At 46.1% G+C, this 17,828-nt stretch overlaps 1 protein-coding gene across 1 annotated transcript in view; it reads right to left on the bottom strand.

Moving 5' to 3' along the window:
- Positions 1 to 526: 526 nt before the first annotated feature.
- Positions 527 to 17,828, bottom strand: part of CUEDC1 (CUE domain containing 1) — a 37,934-nt gene continuing 20,632 nt past the window's right edge. Inside the window, exons 7-12 of the mRNA XM_044671957.1 lie at positions 16,432 to 16,434; positions 13,148 to 13,216; positions 10,615 to 10,708; positions 9,833 to 9,891; positions 7,657 to 7,727; positions 527 to 2,592 (exon numbers count right to left, since the gene is read on the bottom strand). Of these exons, the coding sequence (XP_044527892.1) occupies positions 7,660 to 7,727; positions 9,833 to 9,891; positions 10,615 to 10,708; positions 13,148 to 13,216; positions 16,432 to 16,434 (293 nt within the window). The 3' untranslated portion in view covers positions 527 to 2,592; positions 7,657 to 7,659. The remainder of the gene's footprint in view (positions 2,593 to 7,656; positions 7,728 to 9,832; positions 9,892 to 10,614; positions 10,709 to 13,147; positions 13,217 to 16,431; positions 16,435 to 17,828) is intronic.

The following is a 17,828-nucleotide window of genomic DNA, read 5'->3' as shown; positions in this document are numbered from 1 at the left end:
AGCGGCTCTTCTCCCTCTGGTAGCTGCAGGCACATTCCAGGGCCTGGGCCTGCCAGCCAGCAGACCTGAGCACATTCCAGGCCCAACCACTGGCCAGGGGGGCCGCCCACTGTGGAATCCTTCCTTCTTTGGGCCCCCCAGGGTCTGGGGAAGAAAGTGCTGCAACTTGGGGAATGGAGCTGGAGAAATCATGAGGATGTAAATCCTGCCCCTCTACATACATAGATATTCTATCTTTCTCTCTCTCTCTCTCTCTCTCTCTCTCTCTCTCTCTCTCTCTCTCTCTTTCATCTTTCATTCTCTCATTTCTCTTTCTCATTCTCCCATCTCTCTATCCTCTTTCTCATTCTCTCATTTCTCTCTCCCCTCTCTCATTCATTTCTTTCTCTCCTCTCATTCTCTCATTTCTTTCTCTCTCATCTTTCTCATTCTCTCATTTTCCCATTTCTCTCTATCCTCTTTCTCATTCTCTCATTTCTTTCTCTCTCATCTTTCTCATTCTCTCATATCTCTCTCTCCTCTCTCATTCTCTCATTTTCCCATCTCTCTCTATCCTCTTTCTCATTTCTCTCATTTCTCTCTCTCCCTGCCCCGCCCTCCTCTCAACTAGGGAAAAGAATACTATGAGAATAATTTCATCATTTTAACAGATGCTCCCTCAGATCAGCTATAAGCTTCCTCTTTCCATCCCACCATTAACAATAAGAAGTCCAGGCCCTAAACTGGGCAGTAGAGAGATCTGATGCTTTCGTGAACCTGGGAGCCCCTCCTCTAAAAAACTCTTTTCCAAGCTTCCTGATTCCTGAAATCAGCTTCTCCCCATCCCTGTGTGAAAAGACAGAGAGAGTGAACTCCCTAGGCCAGTGAGTGAGTGAGCAGCTGGGTAGGGAGGCAGGCTCCCCCTGCAGAGCTTCCTCTTGAGAACAGGTTTCTTCCCCACCCCAAACAGGACTCAGCCTGCACTTCTGCTCCGAGGCCAGCTTTCAGGCTGAGCAGGTGATACCCAGGGCAACTCCACCCCTCGCCCTGCATCCTGCATAAAAAACAGCTGTTTCCCCACTGTTCTCTCTAGCTCTGAAGGTCTCACTGTTCAACATCTTCTGCTTATGGGCACCAAGCTTCTCCTTCAGCACCTAGAGGTGTTCCATGCCAGCGCTCTCCTGAGGAAAGGGACCCCCCCTTCATTCCCCCGGCCACCAGCACGGCCAAGCAGACTCTAGGATTCCCTCCTAGAGGACCTCTCCCTTCCTTTCCCTTTTCCCACACCAATCTAGGCTGGCAAGAGATCCCAGACTTAGGAGTAATCAATTCAGAGCAGAGCCACTATGCCTCCACTGACTCCACAATGGACAACTTGTCCTGTTCTATTTCCCAACAGGAGTAAAAGAAGCAAATGCTCCAGCATGCCCTTGTCCTGACTCCAGACGATTACAGAGGATCCCCTACCACCACCATTACCCATCTCCAACGTGACAGCCGATAGCTCTCCCAGTAACAATATTTTTGCTTATGGCATAATGGGAAGAATACTGAATTTGGAGTTATAGAACCTGAGTTCAAATCCCACCTTTCCCACCCACCCCAAAAGGCTCGTGTAACCTTGGATGAATCCATGAACTTCTCTGGGCCTCAGTTTCCTCATCTGGAAAATGATTGGGTTGGATTAGATGATCTCTAAGGTCCTTTCCAGTTCTAGAGCTACCCCCAGGACCATTTCTCTGGAAGGTGGCAACCCTCCTGAAGAAAGATCCTCAGGAAACTACTGTCCAATAGGTTTTCTCCCATCACTCCCACTTGTTGGCTCCAGGGCTTTTGTATCAGATCATTACAACATGCCTGTGCTTTTCTGCTACCCCAATCGGGGTGTGAGTATCCCATCAGATCCTGTTTCTTCATCCCTGTGCCTGAGAGAGTTCTGGGAAGGAGACAAGGATGGAAGATGGGTTTCATCCTGAAAAACAGCAGCCAGGGGCCCAGGAAAAGAAAGGAGTAGGGTGCTGAGGGGGGGGGGCGGCAGGAAGGAGTAGCCAATATCTCAGAACCTTCAGTGGATTCTAGACTAGTCTGAGAAATGAGGGAGGTTAAATGAGGGAAGAAAAGGGTCCATTTTGTTCTTGCCCATATAGAAACTTGGGTCTGTGCTTTATGTTTCCAGCCCTCCCATTGATTGGACCTGCTCCTTTAGGGAGAGGGATGATGAGAGGGAGGAAAAGGAAGCCAAAAAGGCTACAAAGAGACATTAAAAAAAAAACCAGGGAGGGGAAAGTTCCCCTCCTCTCATTGCCCCTAAAACAACACAGCTAAAAGAGAAAACTGTGATTGGCTGCTGCCCTTAGCGGGGGGGCCCCCAGATGCTTACTCCAATCACAATATGGCAATACCAAAGTTCCAAAACCCTGCACAAGACGGGAAGGACAGAAGGTGGCTGGGAGCAAGGCTTCGGAGGAGCAGAGCGTGCTCTGGAGGGAGAAACTTGGTGCCTTGATGCTCACACACCCTCTGTCTTACTGCAGCAGGCTTGGGCAGCTAAGGAGAGGCCATCACTATTTGGCTGCCCCATTAGGGCATTTCATCTCTGGTGAACTCCAGCACCTGGAAAAAAAAAGAGGAGGGGGGGTTTTGATGGAGTGGCTGAAAAAAGAAGGATTTCCTAACGGCCTCTACTACTTAAATGGGTCTCCCTGAACACTAGAACTGCAGGAGACTCAGTGAAAGAATGGATAAAATTCAACAAAGAAAGGACTTTGATGACCCTTCTCCAGGAACTGTCAGAGCTCTCAGTGGCCTCCCCATCTCCCAGGGTTCTTCTATCTATTGAGTTTCACATGGAAAGTGTGGTATTTGATCTGGGCTTTAAAGGATAGGGTTATATTCTGACAGGTGAGACACATGAGAGTGGTAGGGAGGGATTTTTAGGTTGAGGGAACAGCATGAGAACAGACACAGAAGCAGGAGATTAGATGAATAGTCCAACTTGGCTGGAGTCTTAAGTAGGTGGGCAGAAGAGTAAGAGATTGGATTTTATTCAGTAGGTGATAGGGAGCTATTGAAAGTTTTTGAGTGGGGAGTAACATAAGCAGAATTTAACTTAAGAGGGTCATTCTAGTAGCCATGAACAGAACAGGGAAAAGAAACTAGTTTGGGAAAAGGGTTATGAAGTCATTTTGATAGTTTGAGCAAAAGGTAAAAAAGGGTCCAACTCTACTGGGAAATAATTTGTAAATATGCGTGTTGTGATGCAAAGAAGGTGCATAACAGCCTTGCAGGCTTTGCTGCAGAGTTCTTCTGTCAGTTCCAGGGCCTGGTTCCTGGTTCCAGGGCCAACTCACTTTCCCAAGATTCTAAAACCCTTATCAACTGTCAGAAGAATCTGCAGCAAAGCCTGCAAGGATGTTATGCACCCTCTTTGCACCACAGTGTGTGTGTGTATTTAAAAATCCACATCTGAAACACACTATATTTTATTTTCTTCATTTTGGCGGGGTTCAAGTTTTCTTTAACAAAATGACTAATATTGAAAATTATTTTACATTGGTGCACATATAAAATCTATCTCAGATTGCTTGCCATTTCAAGGGGGAAAGAGGGGAGGAAGGAAAGGAGAGAATTTGGCTCAAAGAATTTTTTTCTTTCAACCCTTACCTTATGTCTTAGAATCAATACTGTATATTGGTTCCAAGGCAGAAGAACAGTAAGGGCTAGGCAATGGGGGTTAAGTGACTTGTCCAGGGTCACACAACTGGGAAGTATCTGAGGCCAGATTTGAACCCAGGACCTCCCATCTCTCAATCCACTAAACCAACCAGCTGCCCCCTCAAAGAATTTTTAAATGGAAGTTTATAATTGTTTTTACATGGAATTGAGGAAAAATAAAATATTAAAAAAAATTTTAAATCCAAATCCATTGACCCAGAGAGCCCATTGCAAAGGAAGTCAAAGACAGGGAAAAAAAAATAATAAAGGCCCTATTATTTACCAAAATGTTTGCACCAGCTTTTGTGGTAGCAAAATACTAGAAATGAAGTGGGCGTCCATCAATTATGTAACAGCTGAACAAACCGTGGCTTATAAATGTAATGGAATATTAGGAATATAATTGTCCAAAAAGAAACAATGAATATGTAGGATTCAGTGATGCATGGGGAAACTTGTAATAACTAGTATAAAGTGAAGTAAGCAAAACCAGGAAAACAATAAACATGACAACAATAATATAAATGGGAGAGGAAAAAACCCACTAAAGCTGAATGCTGAGTAATTGTAATGACTAATCTTGGCTCCAGAGAGGCAATCAAGAAATTCACCTCCTTCCTTTCCTTGGAGAGATAGGACAGTGAGAATATGGAATGTTGCATAGGCAGTAGGAGATGTTGCTTTTTATTTGTTACAACAGAAAACTCACTGGGTGGGAAAAGGGAATATACAGAAATGACTATGATGTCAAAACAGAAAGACATCACTAAAACTTTTTTTTAATTTTAAAATAATAATCAATTTTAAAGGCAACATAGGCTCTAATTTGTAAAGGCAATAACTACCACAGGCCTTGAGAAGATGGGAAAAGAGGGGAAAAACAAGGATGACTTTGAGGTTTTAAGCATGAGTGACTAGTAGAATGGTAGTTTCCCTAAAAATATGGATGGGGCCATTAGGAGAAGGAAATGGTTTGGGGAAGGCAATGGGAAGTCCATTTTTAAACACTCTCAGCTTTGGGAGAGATGTCTACCAACTGAAGAGATGTCTAATTTGCTGCTGGGAACGAGAGAGGGAGAACAGTTACATTAAAATTGTAAGTTTGAGGATCAATGGCATAAAGGTGATAATTGAGGTCATGGGAGTAGATGAAATTGCAATGGGAGAAAGTATGGAAAGAGAAGAGAAGAAGACCAAAGATGGAATCTTTGTCAACACCCACATTTGAGGGGAAGAAGAAAAGGGAGAAAAAGAAAGAATGGATTAAGAGGTAGAAGAAGAAACAGGGGCATGTAGTGAAGCCAAGAAAAGAATTTCAGGAAGGAAGAGATCGTCAATAGTTTAGAATGATATAGAGAAATCATGGAGGATAAGGACTGAGAAAAGCCTATTGGGTTTAAATATTAGAAGATCACAAGTGACTTGGATCAAAGTGGAAAGCTGGGAAGTTAGATTAAATAAAATAAAGGAGCAAATAAATAGAATTAAGAGTTCATAAAGGAGAGTGAAGGTTGGTGACAATTAAGAATTTTGGCAGTGAAATTTAAAGAGAAAATATACCAGGTGGAAGGGGTAGCAAAGATGAAGAGAGGCTTTTTTAGGACTGGTGAGATCTGAGCACTGTTTGTGGTGGGCAAGGAGGAAGGAAACAGTTGGGAGGGAGAGACCAAAGATATGAGAGAGAGAGAGAGAGAGAGAGAGAGAGAGAGAGAGAGAGAGAGAGAGAGAGAGAGAGAGAGAAAGAGAGAGAGACCTAGAGGAGACAGCAAGAGATGGAATCAGGGTACAGTGGGCAAGGTTTGCCTTGGCAAAGAGAAGGGACCTTCTTCCTGTGAGAGGAAAAGAAAAGCAGGAAAGAGGATGGATGAAGATAAAAGATGTTTTGAGATATATAAGAGGATCATAAAGGAAGCTCATGTTAAAGGAGTTCCGTCTCAGACAAATAGAAGGCCATATCATCTGCTGGGGGGAAGGAGATTGAAGAGTGCAGAGTCTGATATAAAGTCAAGAAGAGATGACTAAAATGACTGTTGAACTGCAGTGAGGATTCAGCTGAAGTCAAACAACTGTATAAATTCAAGGAGTGGTGCTTGCACAGACTGGTTGTAGGTATCCCTGGTCTTGCTTAGTACTCTGCATTGTTATTTTATCATCTCTTCATATCTAAGCTTCCTAAGGACAAGGGCAGCACATCATTTATGAAGTCTGTACAGAACATTATAGCACATGCTCCAGTTTATACAATCTATTCATGCTACCCATCTGCTAAAGGTGATGGACAATCCAGAAACAAAACCAATCTTGGCAGAGAAAGGAACACTTCTGAATCAGTTTCTGCTGTGGCATAGCAGGAAAGAGGTGGTTCTCTTGGATGGCAGATCCTTGATCCAACTGTGACTAAACCCAAAGAGAATTGATGCCCCTAAAATGCTACCTTAACTTGGTTCTCTAGACCAGGGATTCTTAAACTTTTTCTGTGTCATGGGCCTCTTTGGAAGTCTGATAAAGCCCATGGATCCCTCCTCAAATACATTTTTAAAAGCATAAAAATTAAAACCAAAGGATTACAAAGGAAACTAATTATATTGAAATAGTTATCTTAAAAACAGATTCAAAGACCTCAGGTGAAGAACCTCTCCTCTAAATGTTTTAAGTTTGGACATTTTTTTCTTCTTGAGAAGACTGAGATTGGTTAAAGGAATTGGGGATGGTTAGCCTGGAAAAGAGAAGGCTTAAAGAGAAACAAGGATTGTTTTCAAGGATATGAAGAGCTGTCATATTAAGGACAGAATAGACTTTTAGATTAGATCCGACTGCTTGGCTCCAGAAGCAATGGGTAGAAATTTCAAAGAAGCAACAACATTTATAGATAGACTTGATGTCAGGATAAGCTTCCTAACAATGAGAGCTGTCCAACAGTAGCATGGGTTGCCTCGGGAGCTAGTGGGTTCCTCCTCACTGAAGGCTGGCAAAGCAAAGACTGGAAGACTACCGGTTCAGTGTGACACAGAAGGGATTTTTGTCCAAGTATGGGTTGGTTGAGATGGCAGCAGAGATCTCTTATAATTTTGTGAATTTAAACTTCCCCAGGGCTTGACCTTCTATTGCTGCTGTCTCTGTCTCTGTTTCTTTCAAGAAATACTTAAATGCTTGCTGGAGGGAGGAAACAATGCATCTTTTTCACACCCAAAAGGCCAGCTATATTGAAGGGAAAAAAAGAATAGTTGCAGCAGCAAAAAGAAAAAGAATGGCCCAAGACATCCAAGCCTTCAAGGTCTTCAAGCAGAGCTGGTTTTCCACCTTTGTGGCCCTGTCCACACTGTACCCTTTGCAGGGAATCCCTGGCCCCATTCCTACTACCCATCCTTCAGGACCTGGCTGATATGCCTCTTTCTCCATTAAGTCTTTTTTGATTCTTCTTGGAAATGTTCTCTCCCTCTTTTGGACTCACATGGCATTCTGTGCCTATGCAGACACACTTTGGCATTCTATTTTGTGCTGTGATTGTTTGTGGACCTGTGGGGCCTAAACTGTGAGATGCAAGGGAGCAGGGCCCATGGCTTTTTCATCTTTGTATCTCTCATAGCAACTAGCCTTGTGCTGAGCAAGCGCTAAATAAATATTTGGTTTGGGAATGAATAATTAGTGAACTGTTGACCAAAAGTGGAGTCCTAGAACTCCAGAAAATTAAAGCTATGAGGGAAGAGGAGGGTCACAGGATTATAGGGGCACAGCTAGAAAGGAACTTCTTTTTGCATGTGAGGAAACTGAGACCCAGAAAGGTTAAAGGACTGCCTAAAGGCAGCAAGAAACAGAACTGAGATTCAAACTGACAATCTGCTGCCCAGGTACAGACCCAAAACACAGCTGGATTCTGCCTCTGACTACAGCACTCTCAGATGATATGAGATGACTCAGAAGGATGCCCTGGGGAGGACACAGCATCATCCCCCCAACCCTCACCTCTTACTGTCCTTCTCTGGGTGCTTCCTCCTCCTTGAGTGGTTCTTGCTTCCTTGCCCGGAAGTCTTCATCTGAAAGGAAAGAAAGGTTCTTGTGTAAGTCTCATCCTCCTCCATCATTTGTAGCCCAGGTGCAGACCCACCTCATTAAGAAGTGTGTAATTAGAAACAATCTTGAACCCTTGAACTCCATCTCCCAGAATTATTTCCTTGCCCCAAAATTCCTTTTCCCTTTTCATTTATATGTGTCTTTACATTATTGTTTATATAGTTCTGTAACTTCTCCCTCTCTTTCTCTTCCACGTGCACGGCTTGGGTGAGCTCCCTCTTGACTCTAGCCTTTTAGTTTCCTTTTTGCATCAAGTTAATTTTAATAAATCTTATTAAATATAATACTTGAAGTATTTTGGATATTAATTTAGTTCTTACAGACATCTTCCTGAGGCAGCTGGGTTGCTCAATGGATAGAGACCCAGGTCTGGAGACAGGAGGTCCTAGGTTCAAATGTGGCCTCAAGCATCTCCTAACTGTGTGACCCTGGGCAAGTCACTTAACCCTCATTATCTAGCCCTTACCTTGGAACCAATATTTAGTGATGGTTCTAAGACAGAAGGTAAGGGTTTAAAAAAAGAAAAGAAAAGAAAAGAAAAGAAAAGAAAAGAAAAGAAAAGAAAAGAAAAGAAAAGAAAAGAAAAGAAAAGAGGAGAAAAGAAAAGAAAAGAAAAGTAGCCTTCTTAGACTAGATAAGAGTAATGCCTCCATTTTTCCCAGCATCCTGTTCTTAGGTATGGACTTAACTTCACACCATGATTTCATCTATATCTTGTGACTATTGTAGTGACTTAGGGTCTAGTCATTTAGCTCTGCCATGAACTAGATATGTGGCCTGAAGAAAAACATTTCAAATTCAATGGGACCCCATTTCCTCAAGTCTTGGATCCTCTTAAGGTCCTTTCCAATAATCAAACCCTGCTACATTGCATAGGATTCTCCTATTATCCATAGATGGCCATTATCTATACCTCTGTCCCTTTCCATAAAAGTGAATAATCAAGAATTGGCCAAAAGGAAATTCAGTAAGATGCCTCGGGAGGTGCTGGGGTCATTCTCCTTGGAGGAATTCAAGCAGTATCTGGATAACTACTTGTTGCGTATGTAATGGAGGGGTTCCATTCATGTATGATTTGAACTCAGTGACCACTATCTATTCTCCCAACTCTAAATTCTGTGATTCCATAAAAAGACAAAGCTCATCTCTTCTATATTCTAAATCTGAGCCCTGGCCCCTCTCCTTCCCTCTGTAACCCCCCCAAAAAACCCCCAGAACAAAAACTATCCCTCCACCTGAAGGTGTTCCCTGTTCTCAATTACTCCAGGATTGGCATCAAACAAGGTATTTCTGAACCTTTGTGGCCTAAGTATGAGGGTTGGGATTAGCTTGTGGTCTTGGAGGAAGCAGCAAGCACTTCTTAGCCCAACCAAGCCTTAGAAGTTCAAGATAACTCACAAGCTACGAGAGCCGCCATGTTTGTTTTGGAGCCAATGGCACCAGCGAAGGTTTTCATGTTACTCAGTCTGCTGGTTACCCAGGTGGGATGAGGAAGTCTATGGCCCACCTCTCCTACCCATTAGCTAGCTTCATCAGCCCTGGAAACAATATGGCACTATGGGAAAAACACTGGTTAAAGTCAAAGGACCTAGGTTCAAATCTTTCTCCTGCCTTTGGAAACTTGGGTAACACACTTAACTTCCCTGGGCTTCAGTTTCCTCAACTGCCTAATGAAGGAGCTGGACTAGAGGGCCTCTGAGGTGCCTATGGCCCTTTGATCTTAACTCCAAATTTACCAGTTCTTTTGTCATTGTGTGCTTCAGGGAAGGAAGTGTGAAGGCAGGGTGAGGAGCTTTGGAGAAGAGGGGATAGTCTACCCATTGCTTCTGGGTGCTAGCTGGCAAGCTTCTACTAATTATCCCTTTCCAGCTCCTTCTCTGATCTCTCTGTGCAACCCCAGCCTTGCAATGTGCACAAAACCCTTCCAGGATCCTGGCTAAGTATCACCAGTTTCAAGGAGCTGGCCATGTTGGATAATGCCAACACTAATAAATGCCAGCACTCTACTTTTGGAGATTTTGCCCCTCTACCCCTCCACTCTTTTCAATCCCAGAAGTTCAGTTCTCACCACAGGCATGGCCTTCCATGTCATCCAGGAGATTAGCTGTAGATGCCGCCGTTCCCAGCCTTCCCTTCCATTCAGGAAAACCACTCACTTGTCTGGCTCATGCTCCTGTCCACATCCCACTCTGTTCCCTCCAGCCACCCACTACGAGTTCCCTACTCATGTCCTCTCCAGCCACCAGGCTCCCAGGTTAGATGCCAGAGTTTTCTCTACTTAGGTTCTCCTGTCTTCTCTCCCTTGAAGAAGTGATTGACTACAGAGCACAGGGGTTGGTATGAGCCGTGATGTCCCCTCTTCCCATGATACAATCTATGGCTCCCACTTTTCATAACACTCTCAAGGACCTTCATTCCTTATTCAGCATGCTCATATTTTCCCACTAATATGTTCAAAAGAAATGGAGAGGTTTATGAATCACTTCAATTGGTGAAATAAGAAAATGGGATAATTTGTTCAAAGGAACAGATTTTCACAGATTGTGGAATGGCTTCAAGTTTTCCTTAAAAGATGTGAGATGGCCCCTTGGCTCATCTCCACTCCTGCATCCTATCCTCACCACCTCCCCACTATTCAAACATTGGTGCTAGGCAATATAAAAGGAGGGAATTACTGGTAAGAAGTGAGAACCAAGGACCAAATGTTGAACTGAACTGACTGAGAAATAGGGCTAGGTACCCCAGAATGACCTGGGGAAGCAGACAAAGAATCCAGTAGATTTTTCTAAGAACCCACATTCACACCCTCTATTTGTGCACGTGCATACACAGAGGAGCTAGGAAGGATACGACTGGTGCTTCAATAACTGTTTTCGCTTTGTCTTCCTCATCTTGGTCTTCTCAGAGAAGGCCCTGGCAAGTTCAAACAACTTCCTCCGGGTGGCTGTGAGCAAAACAGAGGGACAGGGAAGTGTAAACCACTCTTGTTGGCACTGAGGGGCCTGGGGACTTAACCCTCTCTGAACCAGAGGGCCAGAAGAAGGAAGTCTAGTCTGAATTTTCTTTGTTTCCTCTTTTTTGGAAGAGATACGGTTTAGCTGCAGAAGGGATACAGAGGGAAAGGGATACAGAGCTGAGATTGAGGGGAAAGCACAGGGCTGGGGATAAAAGGTACAAGGTTTGGGGGGAAGAAGGATGAAGAGGACTTGGAGAAGAGGAGAGTAAAGGGCAAGAGGAGAAGTGAAGGGTGCAAGGCTAAGAGGAGGAAGGTACAGGTTGGGGAAGGGGAGGGCATAGGTCTGGAAGTGAGGAAAGGGAGAACAAATCTAGGAAAGAAGAGGAGGAGGGTACAGGGCTAAGAGAGGAAGAGGGCACAGGGCTAAGAGAGGAGGAGGGCACAGAGTTAAGAGAGGGGGATGAGGGCACAGGGCTAAGAGAGGAGGAGGGCACAGGACTAAGAGAGGAAGAGGGCACAGGGCTAAGAGAGGAGGAAGAGGGCACAGGGCTAAGAGAGGAGGAGGAGGAGGGCACAGGACTAAGAGAGGAGGAGGGCACAGGGCTAAGAGAGGAGAAGGAGGAGGGCACAGGGCTAAGAGAGGAGGAGGGCACAGGGCTAAGAGAGGAGAAGGAGGAGGGCACAGGGCTAAGAGAGGAAGAGGGCACAGGGCTAAGAGAGGAGGAAGGCACAGGGCTAAGAGAGGAGGAGGAGGAGGGCACAGGACTAAGAGAGGAGGAGGGCATAGGGCTAAGAGAGGAGAAGGAGGAGGGCACAAGACTAAGAGAGGAGGAGGGCACAGGGATAAGAGAGGAAGAAGGCATAGGGCTAAGAGAGGAGGAGGGCATAGGGCTAAGAGAGGAGGAAGAGGACACAGGGCTAAGAGAGGAGGAGGAGGAGAGCACAGGGCTAAAAGAAGAGAAGGAAGAAGGCACAGAGATAAGAGAGGAGGAGGAGGAGGGCACAGGGCTAAGAGAGGAGGAGGGCACAGGGCTAAGAGAGGAGGAAGAGGACACAGGGATAAGAGAGGAGGAGGAGGAGGGCATAGGACTAAAAGAAGAGAAGGAGGAAGGCACAGAGATAAGAGAGGAGGAGAAGGGCACAGAGAAAAGAAAGGAGGCAGGGCACAGTACTGGGAATGAGGAAAGGGTCTAGGAGAATGAAGAAAGGCCCAGGGCAGAAAGTGAGGGGAGGGCAAAAGGCTAGGGGAGGGAGAGGGCACTGGGCAGTGCCAGGAGCTGTGGGGAGAGACTGCCAGAAGGTGAAAGGGTCAAAGAGGATACAGGGACAGCTGCTGCTTAAGGAAGAAGAGATGCTATGTGAAACTTGGCCAGCAGGGGCAGCACAGGACGCCCCAGAGGCCGTGGCAAACAAGAAGCCAAAGATCCGGGCATTCCTCTTCCTAACTCCTCCAGAACAAACCAAGTGTCTTTCCCCTCCTTCCTCCTCCTCCCTCCCAAGCCAGCAGGGTTGGTTCTAGGATTTCCATGACTAATCCCTGATCTTCCCTGAAATGGAGCCTGAATCACCCAGACTCTGTATGCTGGGGGCACAGGAGGGAGATGGGGGGCTGCGTGCCCCCCGGGGAGCACAGCCTACCCTGGAAAAGGCTGAGAGGAGCTGGGGGAGGGGGCACGGCACCCTCCCTCGGGCAGCCGGGGGCCAGGGTCAGGAAGGACTTTTAAAACTGCACAGGAAGGAAGGGGAGGTGTGGGGCAGATCACTGGAAACCATGGATCTGGTTTTTTTTTTGGTGTTTTTTTTTTTTAAACAAAATTCCTTTTGCACTCAGAAATGCAAGGTCTGACTTTTCTGTCCGGGGACCAGGTGGAGAGTGGGGGGTGGAGGAGAGGGAGGGGCTTGGCAGCAGCCACCGATTTGCTTTCCTGAGCATGTCTGGCTGTTTGGCCCAAGATGAAGAACATGAGTTTGCATTCCCTACATGCTGATTAGCGGGCGTGCAGGAAATACTGGGGTGGGAAAGGGGAAAAACCACCAGTGGAAGCCAGCCTGGCATTAAAACCTTGCTACAGGAACAACTAATGCACAATGAATAGGGTGCCAGGCCTGGAGATGGGATGTCCTGGGTTCAAATGAGGCCTCCGCTACGTCCTAACTGTGTGTGACTCTGGACAAGTCACTTACCCTCCATTGCCTAGCCCTGACTGCTCTTCTGCCTTGGAACGTATCAGTTCTAAGATTAAAGGTAAGAGTTAAAAAAACAAAACACCTCCCTACAAATAATCAGGAGTTAACTTTAGGGCAAAAACTTGTCTCCCTCTTCCTGCCCCTCCCTCCCACCCCCATGTGTGCCCGACCTCGGCAAGGGGAGTCCCTGAGCCCCAAATCCTGGGCACTCCACCCTGCTGCCCCAAGTGGGACACTCACATTTCCCCATGTGCTTCAGCTTGTCCCTGAATAAGGCATCTTCAGACACAGCAGGGTTGGCTTCACTGGCTCCCAAGGCAGCATCACCTGCAAGGCAGCCGGGGTGAATGGAGAACCTGGGGCTCTCCCAGACACTGGGGGACAGACACTCCTCCCCAGGCAGGCTTGAGGAGGAGCCAGGAGATAGTCTAAGGATCCTTAAATGGACTGTGTAGTGGCAGCTAGGTGGCTCAGTAGATTGAGAGATAGAATGGGGAAGTCTTGGGTTCAAATCCGGCCTCAGACACTTCCTAGCTGGGTGACCCTGAGCAAGTCACTTAGCCCCCATTGCCGAGCCCCCTTACCACTCTTCTGCCTTGGAACCAATACAGAGTATTGATTTAGAATCAATAATGCAATAATAATTTTAATAAAAAATTAATTAATAATCATCGGAATATTAATTTAGAAGGAAGGTAAGGGTTTAAAAAAACTGAGCTATCCAAAAGCAGAGGGGGCTCCTTGGGAGCTGCTGGAAGGCTTTTCATGGACACGGTGAGCGATGGCTTCCCAAATATGCTAAAGCGGGGATCCCTTTCATGAATGGGGTGGACTAAACAGCAAAGAGTGCCTTCCAAACCACAAATTCTGATTCCTTTTCCCCTCCTTCTCCTCCACCCTGAAGGCACGAGCCCCTCCCGGTTCACAGTCTTTCTTCCAGGGCAGGAGAAGTTGCCCCCCACTCTCTACTTCATACTAATTGGTTGAGGGGCGATGGGGAGGTGGCCCAGAGCAACGTCCTCTGAAAGGACCGCAGCGTCGGAGACAAGAGGAGAGGGAGGACAGAGGAAGGGGCTACGTCAGGGGGGCCACCTGGACTTCTGCCTCTCCTGCCTCGCCACAGTCCTTCCCACGTGGGCCCCCCAAACCCCACCTTGCCCCCTAAGTCCCTCCCCAAGGTCACTCCCAAGTTCTCAGCAGCCCTGCTGCCTCGGGTTAATTGGGGATCAAGGACAGAAGGGTCGTTAAAACACCCTGACGGATCTGGGGCGCTATCTAAGCTCCTCAACCTTCTGCTTACTAATCAGTTCTCCTGGATTTTCTCTCTCCGAGCTGGGATCCGTTTAGAGCACAATCCTTCTGCCCTCCCCCACCTCACCCCTGAGCAGAGGAAGTCCCTGGCAGAAGCCGCTTACCCTTCCACCGAGGCAGGACAGCCCCGGAGGCGGGGGATGCCGATATTAAATAAGGGCTCCCAGACTGTGGGGCCCAAACAAGACATATTCTGGCTTTTAGTACACACATTAATAATGTCATAAATAGGGGCAGCTGGGTGGCACAGTGGCAAGAGTGCCAGGCCTGGAGTCAGGAGGATCTGGGTTCAAATCTGACCTCCGACACATCTTGTGTGACCCTGTGCAAGTCACTTAACCCTAAATGCCTAGTCCTTTCCACTCCATACTAAGGCAGAAGGTAAGGGGTTTTTTAATTAATTTAAATAATGAATAAATAAAAGAGCTTACAAAGTACTTTCCTCCCAACAACTCTGTGAGGCTAGTACACAAGGTGAAGCAAGTCAAGACTCAGATGACCTTCCCAGGGTCACACAGTTTAAAAAAGCCTTGGTCAACTATGAAGTGAATCCTTTGTCTCCTTGGCCAAGTAATATGTTTGTTTTGTTTTGTTGTTAAACTCTCACCTTCCACCTTAGAATCAATTCTATGTATTCTAAGGCAGAAGAGAGGTGAGGGCTAGGCAATGGGGGCTAAGTGACTTGCCCAGGGTCACACAGCTAGGAAGCATCTGAAGGCAGATTTGAACAAAGGACCTCCCATCTCTAGGCCTGGCTCTCAATCCATTGCGCCACCCAGCTGCTCCCTGGCCAAGAATTCTTAATCTTTTCGTTGTGTCCTAGACCCTTTTGGAAAGCAGTTGAAGTCTATGGAACCCTTCTTAGAAGAATGTTTTTAAATACATAGAAAAATAAATTATATTGAAATATAGTAAATAATATGTACATATTATATACATACATATATAATTTAGTATATTATATATGTCTATACATATATATAATTTAATATATTATATATAGGTGGGACAGTGGTTAGAGTGCCAGATCTGGGATCAAGAAGACTCATCTTCCTGAATTCAAATCTGGCTTCAGATATTTCCTAGCTATGTGACCCTGGGCAAGTCACTTAACCCTGTTTGCCTCAGTTTCCTCATCTGTAAAACGAGCTGGAGAAGGAAATGACCAAGTTTTTTGCCAAGAAAACACTAAATGGGGTCACAAAGAGTTGGATACAACTGAAAAATGACTGAACAAAAATGATCACTGAAATATTAAAAAAAAAAAAAAAAGCAAATTCATGGACCTTAAATTAAGAATCCTTGATTTAGACAGTCCTGGGGTCAAGGACCTTAGGTTTAATACAGAGGGGGAGCTGGCTAAAATGGAGCACCAGGAGAAGAGCAAATGTGTTTCTCAGGAAGGGTTTACTTCTTTGTGTAAAAGGAAAGCAGGAGGCACTAGGAAGTAGCCTCCCTGCCTTTCATATTTCTATACTCCCGTCGCCATTCTTCATTCTATCCTCTTTGCTCCATATACAGGAATGTGCTCGGGGGCCCTCGTGTCTAACTTGTGTCTCTGCTTCTGCTCTCTCTTTTTCTCCCAGCCCCACTCTAAACTCCCCTCCCTCGAATTAGAAGAATAATTTCAGTCCCCTCTTCCTCACTCCTAGACCTAGTTCTCAAAGATCAAAAGAAGGTTTCCCTCCTCTCTTAATAAGGAAAGAGCTCCTTATTCTCTGTCCTCCCTTTGACCTGCAATGGCTAGCCAAGAAAGCTGGGGCTGGGCAGGGGACGGGGGACGCTTCTTTGGAAGGCCTCTGTCCAGACTGGACCTTGGGCAGGAGAGGGGGCTGGGGCCAATGGGGCTCACCTGTGACAGTGGATGGAAAACCAAAGTCATTACTGACAGCCATGCTGCTGGATTTGGATTTCTGAGACTCATATTTCAATCGATCTAGAAAAGAAAAGAAAAGAAATCCCATCAGTTGACCTCCCAGGCTGGATGCCCAGAAGGAGAGGTAGATAGACTGAAGGTCTGCCTTGAGCAAGGAGTCTTTGCCATCTTGGTGTCCTAGACTTCTTTGGCAGTTTAAAGAAATCTACGGCCCTTTCCTCAGAATAATATTTTTAAATGTCCAAGATAAAATATATCAGGGGCAGCTAGGTAGCACAGTGGATAGAGAGCCAGGCCTGGAGTTGAGAGGACCAGGATCAAATCTGGCCTCAGAAACTTCCTAGCTGTGTGACCCTGGGCAAGTCAAACCCAATTATCTATCCCTCACCACTCTCCTGCCTTAGAACCAATACCTAGTTTTGATCATAAGACAGAAGGTAAGGGTTATTATTTTTAAAAAAAAAGAATTGCTATTAAGACAGAAGGTAAGGTTTAAAAAATGTCAGGTTACAGAGGAAACCAAATTGAGTGAAATATAGTTATCAAATTATTTTTTAAACAAAAACAAGTTCATGAACCCCAAGTTAAGAACCTCGGGGCTCCATCCACGCATGCGAACTGCCCTATTATACACTCTGTGGGGAATTCATGAAACACACAAAGTACTCCTCCACTCCCCCCGCCACCGCAGTCTCCTACCCCTCTCCAGGGCAAGGAGGAAGTCACGGTTCCGTTGCAGCTCCTTCATGAACTCTTCATTCTGCAGGAAGAGGGCAATCCGCTCATCTTCCAGGTACTGCTTCCAGCGGCATTCCTCTTCCAGGTTTCCAGCCAGGGGTTGGCTGACCTCCGCAAGCCCTGGCTTGGGGGGTCCACTCTGGGCATTCTGCAGGGGAGAGACAGGCACTGGTGTGGGTGTGTGTATGCAGCCACACAGACCCGACCAGCTCTTTCCTCAGGATCCCATGAGTCGCTCAAGCACAGGCTTCCAGCCTGCTTACATTAGGAGGAAAGAAGCAGGAGATGGAATTTGGGAGGTGCCAAAAACCGAGTACCAGGGAACATGCCTCAGGATACTCTGTACAGGTACTCACACACAAAGGTAGAAAGTGGCAGAGCCAGGATTCTCAGTCCAGACCTAGAGCTTTCTCCTAAGTTGCTTTTACAAGTGGTTTTTTTTTTCTTCCATCTTCAAGATGGTTATTTTTGATGTTCTTCCTCTAAATCAGATGGCCTCAGTGGTCTCCAAAGCAGGAGAGGCAGTCATGTGCCTGAGGATTTGGGATGATGGTTGGGTTGGGCAGCGAGCCCTGATGCCATCCTGTGTCCAGCTCTCTTAAAGCCTCACCTCACCTGTTTGGGAGCAACCACCTCCCCATGCCCACCTCACTTCTGCATCCCGAGGGCACTAAGTCTCGTAGGACTGTGTGATTAACAAATAAGCTTATCAGGGAAGACATTGGGTCCAGGGAACGAGTCACTGACTCTCCAGTCACAAGACCTGAATTCAAACCTAGGCTCTGCCACCTGCCACCTGGGCAAACTGTTTGGCTTCCCTGGGTCTTGGTTTCTGCCTCTATAAAATAATGATGTTAGACTAGATGGCCTGTGATGTCGCTTCCAGCTCTGCATCAACAAGCCTTCACAGGCTCCACTTAGGACCCTATATCCATACTCACAGAACTTCCCAGGATCTCCTACCATGTCTGTCCTTTTATATATATATATATATAT

Source organism: Gracilinanus agilis, chromosome 4, assembly GCF_016433145.1.
Source record: "Gracilinanus agilis isolate LMUSP501 chromosome 4, AgileGrace, whole genome shotgun sequence".
NCBI lineage: Eukaryota > Metazoa > Chordata > Mammalia > Didelphimorphia > Didelphidae > Gracilinanus > Gracilinanus agilis.
This window is presented reverse-complemented; position numbering and strand designations above follow the sequence as displayed.